The sequence below is a fragment of the Lonchura striata genome, chromosome 11 (genome assembly GCF_050655825.1).
Source record: "Lonchura striata isolate lonStrDom1 chromosome 11, ASM5065582v1, whole genome shotgun sequence".
NCBI classification, from domain to species: Eukaryota; Metazoa; Chordata; class Aves; order Passeriformes; family Estrildidae; genus Lonchura; species Lonchura striata.
Window position 1 is genome coordinate 11,573,398 of NC_140713.1, and position 16,343 is coordinate 11,589,740.

Genomic DNA, 16,343 nt, shown 5'->3' on the forward strand with positions numbered 1-16,343 from the left:
CGCGCACCGCCCATTGGCCCGCGCCGAGGAAGCGCCGTGCTGCACGCCCATTGGCGGAGCGGGCGGTGATTGGCGGCGCGGGCGGCCAATGGGCGGCGCGCGCGGCAGGCGCGGCGGGCGATGGAGCGCGGGGCCGTGCGGGCCATGGCGGCGCGGCTGGGCCTGGCCGAGCCCGCCCTGCTCAGGTGCGGCCGGGGGGCCCGACCCAGCTCTGCCGGCGGTGCTGGAGCCCCGGGGCTCGGTGAAGCACCGGCGGCCCGACCCAGCTCTGCCGGCGGTGCTGGAGCCCTGGGGCTCGGTGAAGCACCGGCGGCCCTGCGGTGCGAAGCTGCCGCCGCTGCACAGCATCACGGCAGCACTGCAAGGGCGGCGGTGCCCCGGCAGCGCCCCGGGCCCTGCGGCCGAGCTGCAGCCCCACTGCGGAACCCCGGGTCCCGTCCTGTGGGACGTTCTGTCTCCTAGCTGTGGCTTTGACGAGGGCTTTGTGTTCTGGGTGTTTTGCAGAAAAGCTGAGGAGTACCTGCGGCTGTCGCAGGTGAAGTGCACGGGGTTAATGGCTCAGATGACGGCGACGAGCAGTGCTGTGATGTGCCTGGACCTGGCGGCGAGTTTCATGAAACAACCAGTTGACAGAGTAAGACAGAGCGTGTGACTTGGCTGGCCGGTGCGTTCCGCCTGACTCCACAGAACCACTGTTCTGTGGTGTGTGTTGGGAGCAGGAATGGGAAACAGTAACTAACTTTGCTCTCAATCCTGCAGTTTGCTGTGTTAGACCATTGCTAGTTCAGTTTGAAACAGTGAAAATTGAAATCACCATCACAGTCCCATCACAAATTAAGCTTGCTTTGGTATAATGGCAATTTAATTTCAACTCTTGTAATAGCAAATAGATTACCAACAAGGATGTTAAATTTAAGGTCTGTCTCTTTTACTGTGGGAAGAAAGCAGCTGCTCTAAGAAACTTCTCACTGTAGGGGTATCTGTAAACCTCCACCTGTAATTCTGCCAGGTGAATAGCACTGAGCTGTCAAAATAATGCCTGGTACAACCTATTTGATTGTCCATTTACAGCAGGGAAGGATTTAAGTGAACCTGACTCCATGAAGGTGTTGCTCATGTCTTCAACCCAGACTTTGGTAATTTTGCCATTAATTACCCTGTAGTAATGAAGAGGCCATGTCATATGTGGAAATGTCAAACCTCACTTCCAGTGAAACAGCCTAAAAATATCACTGCATTAAAAGATGAGGCATTCCTATGTGGATAATCTATGTGCAGTCAAAACATACATTATTCACTGCACAAATTTGTTTAATGTAGCAGCTGAACTTAGTGCTTGTGTTGGTTGCCTGATTAAGATGTCAGAAAAGACCCTTGCTAATTCTTGGGGCTTGTCTTTGTCTTCTTGACAGAGCTATTGTGTTAAACTCTCTGGTTTGAACAAGACCACCTACCAGAGCTCCATGAAGTCTTTGGAGTGTTTGCTAGGGGTGAACCAAAAGCTGGGGATGCGAGACTTGGCTGTGCAGTTCTGCTGCTCAGAGGCAGTGAACATGGCTTCAGAGATCCTGCAGAGGTGAGGAAGCTCTTGTGGGCACACTGGGAACCACAAGTAAGGTTCTTAGCTCCTTAGGTGTGTAAAGAGCTTGATGTTTGGAAGGGCCAGATATCTCCTCATTGGAGCACTGAGATGGGTTCTCAGCACTGAGAATCCAGCCATGAGCTGGGCCACTTTTTAGAATACCTGTTAGAAAGATTTAGTCTGTGAATCTCAGCAACTGATTGTTCAACTAGGAATTTTTCAGCTGGGAGTAGTGTAAAAAAAATATAGGACTCTTAATCTCTATATTTGTCCATAGCATCACACTGTCATCCATTTAACTGCTGATCATGGCACAGTTCAGAAGTAATGCTTAGTAGAAATAAATCCTCCCTTTTGGGGATACACATCTCCTAAAATGCACAGTACTCTACCTGTAACACCAATAGGTAGAACATTTCAGGGGAAATTCAGTAGAGATAACTAAAGTGTTCCATTCTGTATGAGCTGCTTTAAGTAGAGCAGTCCCAGAAGAGCTCTGCTCTGCAATGCTGTCATCCTGATAGCACAGGTTTAATGCTGTTAGGTCAGTGCACAAAGGCTGTGCCTGCTTGGTGGCACTTAATACAAACTGGGAAAAAATAGCCTGGGGCAGGTGGACAATAAAAAATTACATTTTTCAGTGCTGTGCATCTACTTTGTCATTTTCCATTTATCTGTAACATACATATTCCAGGAATCAAAGAAACTGTAATGCTGCCTTCTATTGTAGGATGCCTGGAAAGCACCTCACTGTAAATTTTAAGATGTTAGGGAGAGCTAAAAGTGCTGTGTTGATCAGGAGCACAAGAAGTAGATTTTACTGATATGCTTCGATCCAGATCCCCAGTTTAAAATACCTCTAATTCCAGAAGAGAAGGTCATCCCAGCCTCATTTTTTCCCTCATGTGTTTTGCTTCTCTCAGCAGTAGCAGCTGTTTCTGCTTGACTGGGTTGCAGAGGCCCAGGTGGTCCAACAGACCTGTTCAAGGTGTGACAGATGGATTTGAGAGCTTCCTGTGAGGCAAATGCTCAGGTGTCCCTTGTGTTCCCCAGGTATGAGTGCAGCCTCTCGGAAGCACAGCGAGCAGACCTGGATTTCTCCAAACCCCTGTTTCTGACAGCTGCTCTGTGCACTGCCTGCAGGTGAGTGCAGCCTGGGAGACCTGCAGGCTGAAAGGAAATGCCTGCTGAGACACCAGCCAGTGCCAGCAGCTCATTCATTCAGGGTCTTGCTTAGCATATCCTGCTGCCCTGCTCCTGCAAAGGGAGACAGCTGGAGCAAACCAGACCTTTCCTCATAGTGAAGTCTTTGATGTGCACTGCACAGAGCAAAAACTTACATGGCTTTTGGTGAAATGCTGCTCAAGGTACAATAAGGGCTTCTGAGCACCAAGAAGCAGCAATTCTGAAGCAGGAAAAACTGCAAGAGCTACACCATCATATCCTGAGGATGCTGTAGCATCTGGGAGATGGCTCTGATAGCTGTAGGCCCATGTCAGCTAAGAGAGGTGTGTGACTCAGCCAGCATTTGGGAAGAATTTGCTTGTATGCAAAGATTACACCTTGTGACAGTCTTATTCAGCAGTACAGGTGCTGTGTATTTGCACAGCTCCTGACAAGGGCTTTCTTGACAAAGATTCACATTCAGCTTTTTGTTGTAGTGGCATTTTGTCTTGATTTCTCTGAAAATCTAAAAAGTTACCTTTTCCTAAAACAATTCCATATGTAAGTTCAACTCATCCTGAGTTTCAGTTGAGCTGTGTTGACTGAAGAGTGTAGGGGTGTCACCCTGATTCTTAAGATTTTCTAAAGCCTTCTGAGTTTACATTCTGTTGGAGAACTTTCCCACACAATTTCTGTAAACAACATATTGTTTACATTCTTTTATGGGGGTGGAGAAACTTGATGTACTAGTGGTTTGTCCAATGTCTTTTGAGAGGTGGCCCATTCACTCCCCAATCCAATGTCACCTTTGGGAAAGTAGTCGGAGTCGGAGAATAAACTTTCTTCCTTGCCTTGCAAATAGCAGTGGCTCGCATCATGCTTTCACATGTCCTATAGTGACATAAGGGTCTGTTTTTTAACCAGATTTGTTTCTGAGTGAGACAAGGATAGGTGGAACTAAAAGGTCTGCCTTTCTCATTCTCACAGGCAGTGTTGGTACAGTAATTTATCACCTCACCTAAGTGATAGTTGCTGGAGTGTTGCTTTGTACAGAGATAACTTTCTCTTGTAGGTGTTTGAAGCTAAAAGTGGACAAAACTAAAATGGTGGCTACATCTGGAGTGAAAAAAACAATATTTGACCGGCTCTGCAATCAGCTGGAGAAGATAAGCCAGCAACTCAGTAGTAAGTTTTTGGCTTTATCCCTGCAAAACAGCACACCCATCCCATGGCCTCACAGTGCCCCATGCTGTTCCATTGGTGATTTCAGCCAAATCTGCCCATCCATTACATTCTAACGTGTTTCCTGCAGCCCAGTTCTATTCCCCGTCCTTGCTTCTGGAGAAGTTGCAGTATTTTAGCAAGAACAAACCAGGGAAAAGTGGCAAGGGCAAAAATAATATTCTCCTCTCTTCTCAAATGCTCACTGCTCTTTACAGCCTCTGCTGCTGCAATTCATTCCTTGCTTCTCCCATACTACCTGACCTATCTTGGATTCCTCCCTCTTGCCTGGTTTCTGCATCCTGTTAACATGGTAACCTGGCACACAGATTATCACAAACATCTTCTCAGGCTGACTCACTCCTGCGCTTTCCCCCACTGCAAGATCAACAAGCTTAAGCCTTGCTGTTCTGGTACCAACTCAGCCATTCCCTGGCACCACCCCTCCTCATACAGATGTCAGGAATATTTCTTGCCCATTGTTGAGCCTGCAGCTCTCTCTGTTCCTTTTATGGGGGAGAAAGCCTGAAATACAATATGTGCCCTAATGTCCTTGTATTTCTGCTGCCTCCTCTTTCTCCTTTTTCTTTTCCCAAGCTTTCAATTTTTACTTTCCCACTGAAAGTTACCCTCTCACTGTCTCTTCATAGCCTGATGATTTCTGCAACATGCTGCCTAAATGTACCCCAAAAGCTCCTACTTTCTCCTAGGCATGTGCCCTATAAAAACCCAAGCATTAGACCAGTGCTAAAGCAACTAAAGACAACTGGGAACTTCCTGAAGAATTCAGGGAAGACTGTGCATCTGTATAACTGCACAGCCTGTTGTGGTTATCTATGAAAATAGTGGGAATGGAATAGAGGGGAAAGAAATAATTGATAATCCTGCCTGAGGGACCTAGAAGGGTAGAAGTGTGGTTTGGGGCAATCAACATGGTGCATCATTGTGGTTACCAATGCAGCAGCAGTTTGCTGCTAATTAGCAGCCTGCTAATTAAAGCAGCCAGTCAGTCCATGCCATACTTGAAGTGTTGGCACCACTTCTAGAGCTTGAGCATCAGTCTGGACCAGGGAACTGCTCTGACTGGACAATAGTACTTGTGGAAGGTGGCACTGCTGTCAACATCCTTGGAGCCCCAAATACCATTCAAAAGCAAAACAACTTTCTTGTTTTTTTAGAAGATGTTCCACTGGCTGCAGAGACACCTGACAGCTTGCAGAGCACCCTGGAGCAGTGTGAGCAGGAAGATGGTAAGTTGTGTTCAGCTGTGAGTGAAAATTACCTCACTGGATGAGTTGTGTGATGGCCACGATGCTCCAGCACACAGCAGCTCTCAATCCTGCAAACTGTGGAAGCACACAGAGCCAGGTGGCAGGACAGAGGAGTTCCCACTGAGTAGTCCCAGTAGAAAGAAGGACAGCTGCTGTGTTCAGACACAGAGGTGCAGAGGTGACTGTCCCAGCAGGTGAGGACAGCAGTACCCGCAGGATTGGATAGCACAGGGACAGCCCCCTCCTGCTGATTGCTCACTACCTGTTACCCCAGCAGCATGCTGCCCATGATGACCTCTCATGGGATTTCTTGTTTCCTCACAGGCTCTGAAGAGGACGAGGAACTCCCATGTAAACAGCTAAAGACTGAAACAAATCAGGACTATGAGGAATGGAAAAAGAAAATCCTGGAAAATGCTGCTAAGGCACAAGAGACAAGGAGTACTGACTCTGTAACACCAGCCAGTAATGTAACTGCTGCTTGCTCTTAATTTTAACTCTCCTTCTGCTTTAACAAGAGATCCAGTAGCATGTGAATGGTGGCTGCCTGGCAGACAGCTGATTTTATTTAGGTTTTAAGTATTTAAGAATGTTTTTTTTAATAAATGACACCACGGCGTGATGGGATTTTACAGGAAGTGTGTGTGTGCTCACCAGGCTGTGGCATTAGGGGTAGAATAGCTTCATTCTCTTGCTGTGAGAAGCAGGTAACATTCTAATGCTACTTGAAGTGTAAATAAGTTATAAGTTACAGGGCCTTGGGCTCCTGCCTAGAAGCAATCAGTAAAATAAGAGGAAGGGGACTAATAGTGCCTTGTTAAACTGCAAAGTCAGCAGAGAAATAAAGCCTTCATTTTTTTAATTTTTTGGGCTTTTTTAAATAAATATTGTTCAGTCAATGAATCTGATTATTTTTACAGGTATAGGAATGAAATCTCTTGTGCTTTTGTAGGGTCCCAAATACTCCAAGAAACAATAAGTACTGGAAGGAAAAGCTTTGCATTATGACATTTCTTGGCTGGCACAGGTACTTGGAATACAAAATAAGAAACATGGAGGAGATGCCTGTGCCTTAAGAATGAAGATATCCAGAGGAAAAGGATGTTGACTGGATAATAGATTTTTTTTTATGTCTCACAGTCATAAGCTTAGAGAAGAAGTCTTTGTTCCATTTCTCATGCATGTTTTCTTTCTGGCCTGTATCTCTGGACCCACTCAGAAATACTTTCAGGTTTGCTTGGCAGCAGGGCTTAAACCAATGTTGATGAATACTCTTGTTCCACTTTCATGAAATTTATTAGTATTAATTCAGAAATATACAGACCAATGAATACAACGACATTCAGCATGCAGAAACACTGTGGAAGGAAAACGTGAACAAAAGTGGGCCTTCATAGAAGGTGATAAATTATCAAGATTCTTCTCTGCCCCAATTCTGGAAATGCTGCAGAAGTCAGGACTATGCAAAGTGAGAAGCACTTGAGTGGAAAAGATAGCTAGACCAGAGTAAGGCAGTCTTACAAACCTTATCATTAGCAACCAACACTTCTGCAAATTCAAGGGGTGTGAAAGTCCATAAAGTTCAAAGGAACTTTACAGATGCCTTTGCTGGAAAGCTACTTTTAGTAATACTAATCTCTGTTTTTCCCAAAAGCCCATCCAGTTCACACAGTTTTGCAGAATCCAGAAGAGGAAATCACTGGTTTAATAAATAATGTTGTACTTTTATCTGAGAGACTGTGACTCCCACTTTATGCATAAGAAAAGAGTTTAAAATCCAAAATAAGTTAATATTGTGAAGGAAAAGTTTAATGTTCAAGAGCTAAGTGAGGGGAGAAAAAAGGGTTTCAAAGGGCTTCAACCTCCTAACTGGACTGAAGGCAGAGTCTGGCAACACACTGTCTCCCTGTCACTGAAACTATTAGAAATGAAACCTGTTTTGCATGTCACACCATACCAGCTTCTCATACTGCATTAAAATTTCCAGAGAGGAGAAACAAATCCTCAAATTAAAACTTAGCAACTTAAATGCTGCAGTCATAGACAATGAAAAGCACTTATAATTTTTAAAAACATTAAATCCCTGGAACTCTCCTCTTTTCTCTACAACATGAGATCTTTTTACACAGACCCAACAGTCATTAGGTGATTTGTATGCATGGCAGTTTCACACCTCTCCTTCCAGAAGTTCAATCGGTTCAGCTCAATTCAACTTGCCCTAAGAAACAGCAGCAATGGATTGACTTAAGTTACTTCAAACCAAGGTTCCTCATAGTTCCTAACTATGCAGTGACTATTTTTTAAAGGAGAGCATAGAATAATAAAACAACAAACCAAAACCACCCAAGCTGGAGTTGCACTGAAGCATCTTCATGTTGTGGGGAAATTACCTTTTGAAAAGAAATACAGAAGAAAACAATGTCTGTATCTTTTAAGTAACAAACACCTGAGGGACAAGTTGTGCCACTGTGTGGCAGTTCCCTAAAACTGGTAGCTCAGAAACATCAGTCTGGAAGAAAGTCTTTAGAGATCCCATGCTTGGTGTGAGAGAGCAGAAAACTGCCAGGGGTTTTCTGCTATAAACACACCATCAATACTCTGCAGAATCAAAGCCTTCAGCAAGAAGTCAGCCCCAGTGACAGCCACGTTTTTCCACCACTGTATAGAACAACTAAAAACTTGTAAAAACAAACCAATTAGCTTCTGCTTTTAGAAATCTTGTGTTTCTTCCTTAAGCTCTTCTGGAACCACAGCACTAACACACAAAATAATTGAGGAAGACAGTCCCAAAACATTACATTATAAAACAGGGATAGAAATGTTCGGAGACACTGAGTCCTCCTTCCATGGTCTCAAGTCCATCTCCAGGAGTGGTGGAGGTTTCACACAAGCTCATGAAAGCTTGACAGACATACTCTGAAATCTCTTCAGCCTGTTAGCAGCAGCCACCACATAGAAGTGTTTCTGTGAATAGAACAGAACGGTCCAAGCGTGAGTGCAATCAAGCAAAGGAATTTTTCTGCAGCTGACAGGGATTTCTCTTCCTGGTAAACCCATTTTCCTCTAGTGACCCCCAGCTTGTGTGGGCAGTGGTTCCAACACAGCACTGTGAGGTTCTTCAGTGTTACTATGAATTGAACAGTGATGGGTCTTTAGATTTTGTCATCTTTTAAATGCAGAAGTTTGCCTCAAGCATTGCAGGACTGAAAAAAGTGTAAGCCTCTGGTTTAACTCCTTGGCAAGGAAATGCAACTCCCCAGTGACAGAAGGGAAGGAAATGGTCCTCACTGAATTTGCCTCACAATTCCACAGGCTTCTTTCTAACGAGATTGCCATGTTCACCTTTTAGGATCAATTATCTACAATCAAATAGAGACTCAAACACAAATTACTACCTATCACTTCATAAAAACTTAGTTCAGAAGGAGCCTGGGGTTATCAGTAAGATCCTGAAGTATTCTCTCAATGGGTTTAAGCCTAGTTTTTTTTTCCTCTCTCCCACACTTCTATTTTGCAGTGGGAGGCACAAACTGCCTTAAATTATATCCCTACTCCTTAGTGACAAGAAATCAATGCAACTGTTAGCACTGGAAACAGTATAAAGGTAATGAACTTTTAATATAAAGTTGCATCTGAAGTTTTTGAACATGCAGAAAGAAAGATGCAAACAACTTCTAAACACCAATCAGTGCGAAAATTGAAACCGAACTTGCTAGAGATAGAAGCAGGACAAAACGCTTCCTTTACAGGTACAGACAGACTTCACAGCTGGTTCTTACAACCGAGCAGCCTGTGGGCACCAGGAGCACAAGAGGAGGGAATGGCTGTGCCTGTGCTGTGCTGATCCCTGTGGCAGCAGCTTTATTTACCTTCCATGTCCTGTGGGCCATGTAGCTCTGCAGCAGCAGCTGGGACTTCAGGCGGCGCTGGCACTTCTGGGCCTTGGCAGGGAGGTTGTTGAGCCACTCGTGCTTCAGGCACTGCGTGGCGCTCATCCGGCAGCTGCAGGGAGGGATCTCCGTGAGAAGCCAAACCCCTCTGCTCCCCTCCTAGGGCCCTGTGCTCCTCTTTGTTAGGGATGGAGAAACTGCCTCAAGTGGATGAACACCAGAGCAAATGCCCGTGATCCTACCAGCATCCTGCACTCTCCAGCAGGAGGGGTGAGCGGGATGAAGGACTGCTGCTGGCTCTGCAGTGCGGCGCCTGAGCTGTGCTTAAGTTCATGGGTAATGCATCGCTTTATTATGCAAATTCAGAACTTTGCTAACAGAAAAGTAACATTTGTGGTGTTATCTGTCTGTCTTGACTGCACAAGCTGTGCCTCATATTTAAAAAGCATATTCTGCACCTCATATTTAAAAAGCACAATTGTCTATTCACCCTAAACTTGGATCAAGCTAAGCATACTTAATATCCTGACATCCAACAATGGGCCCAAATACCACGGCCTATCCTAAAAGGTTTGGGAAATATATGATAAGAGAGGAAATCTTGAGGTAGAGATGTTGGGGAAGAAAGTTTACTTTGTTTTTTTTTCCAATCAAAAGCTTATGTCTAACTCCTGAGCTCTGTCTGAGCTGTCACTGAGCTGATGAAAAGGAAGCTCCTGCCTGCTCACCCCAATTTCAGCAGTCAGGAGAGGGGGCTGCAGATCCTGCCCAAGGCCAGACCCACTGTCCCAGCAGGGCAAAGGTGCCTGGGCTGCAGGAGAGCAGAGGTTGCCACACACCTTGTGAACAACTGGGCCAGCTAATCACTGCTCTCTGCAACTCACTGACAACACTCTTCTCTCACATACTCATTTAATTCACAACTTCTAGCCAGATTTTGCAGAGGGTCCCTCTGGATACCCTAATCCTATTGCACAGAAAAATTGAAGACTCAAAAGTTTACAGTCTCACACCAAATCATCATTACAATCTGACTAAAAATCCTTAGATCTCTCTTGCTAGCAATATGCTAAATGTCAGCTAATTCTTTGTTTTTCATAGTAACCTATTGTTCAAAATGGAATTAGTACTAGAACTGATTTGTCTGATTTAGGTAATGATCTGGAAGTTGTTAATATTCTAAGCACTCCTTTGAATTCCCCTCAAACACAATCTGTTTTACTGTATGCATCATTTCCTGATTTGATTAGTTTTGTATCACTACTCAGCAAGAGAAAAATTTCTGTACCCAGCCAACTCCCCGGCCATGGTCTGACATCAGTTTGATCCTCATTCTCTGCATTGTTTCACATGTGCAATCACTTTTTATCCCAGCAGAGCCAAGAATGAGAAGCCACAAGCAGAGTTGAGTCCCAAATGCTCCCCAATGTCTCCCAAAAGCCTGCAGACCACTTTAGAAAAGAACAATGCATATTTTCACAGCTGCAGCTTCCATTTATCCTCCATGGCATTCAAGAGGCATTTTTGCAATTTCTGTCAAGGCCTGTGACAGTCCAAACTAACAATAGAAATAGTTTTTGCTCAGAGAAGCAAAATCTTTAGAGAGAGATTTCTATACTGCAAATCCTTACAGATTTCCTGTGTTCTGCCTGCATTGATGCTACTGTGAAAAGCAACTTTCCTCAGTCAGGGTACACGGACATTTTCCTTTAAAACAGGGACTTCTGAATCGCTGAGGAACTGCCCAGCAAGCCCAGAGCCAGCACACAAAAATGTCACATAGTAAGTTCTCATTGTTGGCTGCAATCCAAACAATTGGCTGGTAAGAATTTAATATCATTGGTGCCACTGTTCTCACAATCAGACCCAGGTACCTTTTCTCCTTCACAAGCAGTCTGGAAATAAAGTCTTTGGCGTCCTCTGAGAGCTGTTCAAATGCTTCTGCATCAAAATCCCAGCTGCAATTGACTACATAATTCATTGTCTCAGCATCAGTCTCTCCCAGGAATGGGGACAGGCCACTAAGCCTTAAAAAAAGAAAGATGGGGTGGGGGGAGAAGAGCAGTTAGCAGGTGCAGGGTGTGTTTTTCCTTGTATGAATCCTCTGCTTTTTAACTGCTGCTATCTTATGTAGGGAAAAGCTCTCAGCTATGGAGGATTCCACTTCTCAGTCTCTGCCATGACAAGGCAACAGTTAGGGGCAATTAAATGTTGTAATTTAGTGTTACCCCCTAGCAGTTCACTCAGGTCAGGGAGCACCATTAACAGATCCCCAAAGAATGGATTCAGTGAGGATTTAGTTACATTCTTCATTGCTTTCCCAGACAGGAAAGCTAGAGGGACTCAAGAGCTTTCCCAAATTGGGGCCCATATCCTTATGTGGCTTCAATTAAACAGAATTCTGAGCAACAAATTACTTTTTACAGTTAGTCTCTAAGCCCATCTTTATTGCTTCCATCATTTATTACTTCATACGGTTGGGTTTTGGATAACATACAAATTTAAACCAGAAATTTATCCAGTTCACGGAAAACGTCTGTGAAAGATTCTGGAATGCAAAACAAGCTCATCAGAAGGTAGAGACTTTGGACAGACAGATATCAGAGAAATCTTTAGGCCTATTCATGATAGGTCATTTCTTAGACCCATGGCCCAACAGACAATATTAATTCTCCTGAGCAGATGCACACCAAGTCTAAGATTATAAAATTATCTGATTACAAATTTAAAAGTTAATTCAAGTCCTCAAAATCACAATCAAAATTAAAATTCTCACATATTCGGGCAACTTTTCAGAGTAAAAAAAAAAAATACCTGACCCATTTATTTTACTTTGCTATAATGATAAGGGAGAAGAACATTTACATATTTATCAAAGGGCTCATTTGTTGTTTAGAATTTTGGACACAGAGAGGTGCCTCTGCATGGAAAGCTGGGGGCTTTAACAGAATTCATGAGGAGTGGTCACAGCCAGATGGGCTCAGAGGCTGCTGCAGCCTGCCCTGCAGGGCCCCTGGAGCACTCACAGCATGTATGTGATGACACCCACGCTCCACATGTCCGTGGGGAAGGAAACAAAGTCATAGTTCACCACTTCGGGAGCCAGGAACTCCGGAGTCCCAAAATTCACCTTCAGCTTCTCACAGGGTTTGTACCTGTACCAGGAAAAGAGCCACGAGTCAGGAGCTGGGGAGCTGATCCCACCAAGGGAAGAGCAAGGCACAGCTTTTGGGAGCGTGGCAGGGGGGCAGAGCCGAGTGCCCGGCAGCCAGGGCAGCACTGGGGTGAGCCCAGGGGAATATTCCATCATTGTCCCTCTGCCAGAGCAAAGCCAGCAGGAAGAACAAGGACACTAAACCCTGCAAAGGGCTCCCACAAAGAGTGGGAGCAGCTGTACCCTCTGCCAGGTAGCAGAGGATGTTTCCAGCAGATGTTGTCCAAAATCCATTAAACAAATGAAGCAGTTTTGACTATACAAGATTTGGAGAGAATTTGATCAGTGGGATGTCCCCAGCTACAGCTCAGGGTGAGCATCTGCATCACAGATATGAACACAATGTAAGTGAGGTGGGACTGAAGAGGATTATTTGGGCTTGGGACCAAGTAACAGTGACCCCATATAGGGGGAAATTACCATTCTTTCTGCTACTGCAAAACAGGGAAAGGTTACAAAACTGAATCAGTAACAATTGCCACTGACAGCAGCTGGACTCACATCTGTGTTCAGACAGAACAAACCACTACAGCATTGCTAGGAAATCTCTTTCTCCCGGATGATTTTGTTCCCAAAACTGCTTCAGTAGCAGCTTGTATCTTTACCCTCCCAAATTAAAAACCAGCCCAAAAAAAAACCAAATTCAATGTATATATTTTTCTTTCACAAGCATTTTATGGAGACAAAGTCCTTGAACAGACACTTATATACAAGCACATAAATATATATAAGCATGAATGTACCAGCTTTTAGCTGAAGGAAAATCTTAAAGGGTTTAGAAAATAATTACAGAAATATTATTGCTCTTATTGTCCTAATAATAGAAATAACTCCTTTTTATTCTAAGGCAATTGACCTATGCTCTCACTGCTTTTCTTTAAACTCATGCAAGCAAAGTAAAAGAATGGAGAAAAGTCTATTTTTCTGAAGGTTTCCTGTTTCACATGGGATGGCTCAAATATGTTCTTTTCCCTTTTTTTTTTTTCCTTCAATCAGTGTAGCTACTTAGAGAGTTTAGCAGATAATTTCTACAATTAGAACCTGCACCATGAAACCCTGCAGTCAAGAAGTCTCTGGGAGCCTTCACAGAGTCCCTAGAGTAAAAGCTCTACATGGGGAATAATTTTGAGATAATTAGAACAGTAGTAAAGCTTTATCCAAGAGAAATGTTATTTGAAAAAGTAATTAGATAATTCATGCACACAGCAGAAAGCTCATGCCTGCAAAAGCATAATGCTTAACTCATTCACACAGAATTATTACAGAGCCATCAAAACACAACCCCCCACCAAAGAACTACCAGAAACATACCAGAGATTTGATTTGGTGATTTTGATTTGGTTTTGTTTTTTAAAATAATTCATAACTGAACTTTCTTACCTCCTTGCTAATCCAAAGTCAATAATTTTAATCTGGTTTCCTGTGTGATTTACACATAGGATGTTTTCAGGCTACAAAAAGAGAAGAGGGCATTTTGAGTTAAATGTTTGAGAGAGATATCTAGCAAAAGATAGTATAAAATTCCCTCCATAAAATGCCACAAAAAACAGATCAAATGCACCCAAAATTATTATTTTCCCAGTGAGAATGTTTTTCAAGGTGGGATGTGGGAGTTGATTTGGTCCAGCTGCAGAACTGCCTATGAGCCAGCCTGGTTTAATGTCATTAAACGTAAGGTGCTAAATAAACAGGCAGGAAAAAAAGTCTGTATTTCTGTTTAAAAATATCCATTATTAAGGGACCATTAGGAAAACATTGCAATTTTGCTGCAGGTTGGTTCCAGGCAGTAAAAAGTACAAACTATAGAAGATGACTGAACAGGTATTTGTACACTGTTAAAAAAGGGTAGGGGAAATAGAGGGAAGACTGTGGGCTTTTCTAGCCAAGGAGGTTTTGGGTGGGGTTTTTTTCATCCATGATAAAAAGGGATTGTTTAATGCTACAGAGAATGAAAAACTTCTCATTTAAGACAGGCAAAAGCCCAGGGATCCTGATGATTCCAAGCAAGCTACTGAACAGACATTGGAAAAAAGTAATCAATCCCTAAAGCTCCATTCATTGCAGCTATTAATTCTATTCCTTTACGAGGTGAGTCCATGAAATAGGAAATTACTCCTCAGTAATCAGAGACGCTGTGGTGCCTAAAGCAGCACCACTAAAGCACAGAGAGCACAAACAACTGACCTTCAGATCTAAGTGGAGAATGTAATGCTGGTGCAAGTAGTGGACTCCTTCACAAATCTGTTTGGTGAACAGGATGGCATCCAGCTCTGTCAGATGGTAATTTTCATCTGTGATCCGGTCAAATAATTCCCCACCATCAAGACTGAAATTTCCACACAGGAAAGCGTTAAAACCCCTAAAATCTTGCATTAGCCTGATTTATTTTCAGGTTGGGAATTAGGCTCTGTAACTGAGGGTCCTAACAAAACATCCAATACAAAGTGTATCAGCAGCCTCAGTGACTTCAAGAGACTTATTGCTCTTGAAATTAAGTTTCAATCTAAATTCAAAAACGGGAAAGTTGGCACTAGTATTTGGGGGGACACATGTCAAACCCAAACCCACATGACCTAGTGATCCTGTGGGACCTGGAGAACCTACAGGGAGTACTAAAGTGTCTGCTATTCTCTCATTTTACTAGTCATGGGAAAATAAGTCTTCAACCTACAAAATTTACTAAATGGAACTTCTCAAACTGAAAGCTGTTTCACATGAGCTGACAACTGAACTTAATTCTGCACAGAAAAAAAAAATTACTCAGAGGTGAAGCTCTGACAAGCTTTTAACCTGAAGAAATGACCTTTAAAACATTGTTTTTTCCTTCTGAAAATGAGATCAACTCTCTCTTAGGCTGGGAAACCATTCACTTCTTTACAGCTCAGAATTATCATTCCCTATTTGCTTTAGTGACCTGAGAAAACCCCAACACCTGACAATTCCTGAGATGATTTAAACTTACTATTCCATTATCAAAGTGATATTATTTTTGGCTTCAAAAGCATCATAAAGCTGGATCAGATTCACGTGATTTAACTGGTTCATGATGTTAATTTCATTTTTTACTTCCTCCTGAAAAAAAAATAACAAAGTAACAAAAAATGAGAAAAATAGACTCCTTGAATTTCAACATACCAAAACAGAACTATTTATAAAGCCCAACAACAGCTACAGCACAAATCTCAAGGGGATTGTGGGTTTAATAATGAAAACAGGAGATGATGAAGAGTCACAGCAAGTTCAAGATTTTGCAGTATTTGATGGTACCCAAGGATGAGCTGCTCCTCACAGGGCAGCTCGGGGCAGGGATGCTGGCCCTGGCAGGGAGGGCAGGGCCAGAGCTCCCAGCAGTGTGGTTACCTTCTCTTTGGCTCCTTTCACTTTTATGATTTTGGCTGCCAGGTTGAGCCCCGTCGATATTTCCGTGCACTTGTGGACTTGCCCAAAACGCCCCCTGTGGATCCAAAGAAAAGATGGGAAAGCAGTTCAGCACTGAATCCTCTCCTGGAACTATTCTTATCATGAGCAAAAATAACCCAGTACAAAGTGAACGGAGTCGGGTGGCCAGCAGCACAGAGCTCCTCTTTCTCTCAGCTTATGAAGGATTAGTTTTATCTTTCCAGCCAGTTGTTCAGTGCTTACATTAAAATATTAAGCCCCGTTGGTCCTGCTGAGGCATGATGGCCTGGCCATGCTCTGGCTCCCTTCTGTAACTGGACCCCCTTGCTGTCCTTCAGGGATATGTTAGTGGGTCTATTAACAAGGGTATTTCTGTCCTGATCCCAGAACTTTTTACATGACCATAAGACCAGTAACTGTAGCCACTCCACAGCCTGCATTTCTGGCGTTCTGTAAATTCTCCTCCATGCCACACAGATATGTTAATGCCCCTTGGGATGAGTCCTAAGCACCATCTTCCCTGCTGTTGCATCATATTGCTTATACTTATTAAGCCATATTTGTATGTGGATCAATGTGTAAATCAAGCCTTCTTGTCACAT

At 43.5% G+C, this 16,343-nt stretch overlaps 2 protein-coding genes across 18 annotated transcripts in view; one reads left to right on the top strand and one right to left on the bottom strand.

Annotated features, from left to right (window-relative positions):
* The first annotated feature begins 106 nt into the window (after positions 1 to 106).
* On the top strand, positions 107 to 6,971 carry ORC6 (origin recognition complex subunit 6). 3 transcript variants are annotated; one of them, XM_085589546.1, is made up of 8 exons: positions 107 to 185; positions 505 to 634; positions 1,413 to 1,576; positions 2,636 to 2,725; positions 3,819 to 3,931; positions 5,146 to 5,217; positions 5,563 to 5,708; positions 6,191 to 6,971. In XM_085589546.1, exons 1-8 carry the CDS (start codon positions 121 to 123, stop codon positions 6,215 to 6,217), a joined length of 807 nt encoding a protein of 268 aa, XP_085445672.1. In that variant the 5' UTR covers positions 107 to 120; the 3' UTR covers positions 6,218 to 6,971. The 3 variants fall into 3 exon arrangements, with proteins under 3 accessions (XP_085445672.1, XP_031361715.3, XP_031361714.2); XM_031505855.3 differs by having other exon boundaries at positions 5,149 to 5,217; XM_031505854.3 differs by having other exon boundaries at positions 5,563 to 6,971.
* MYLK3 (myosin light chain kinase 3) overlaps positions 6,516 to 16,343 on the bottom strand; it is a 40,467-nt gene continuing 30,639 nt past the window's right edge. For all 15 annotated transcript variants that reach the window (XM_085589542.1, XM_085589544.1, XM_085589539.1 and 12 more), the window contains 8 exons: positions 15,703 to 15,796; positions 15,305 to 15,414; positions 14,527 to 14,668; positions 13,723 to 13,793; positions 12,155 to 12,283; positions 11,003 to 11,155; positions 9,108 to 9,240; positions 6,516 to 8,202 (listed from right to left, as the gene is read on the bottom strand). In XM_085589542.1, coding sequence (XP_085445668.1) covers positions 8,131 to 8,202; positions 9,108 to 9,240; positions 11,003 to 11,155; positions 12,155 to 12,283; positions 13,723 to 13,793; positions 14,527 to 14,668; positions 15,305 to 15,414; positions 15,703 to 15,796 — 904 coding nt within the window. In that variant the 3' untranslated portion in view covers positions 6,516 to 8,130. The remainder of the gene's footprint in view (positions 8,203 to 9,107; positions 9,241 to 11,002; positions 11,156 to 12,154; positions 12,284 to 13,722; positions 13,794 to 14,526; positions 14,669 to 15,304; positions 15,415 to 15,702; positions 15,797 to 16,343) is intronic.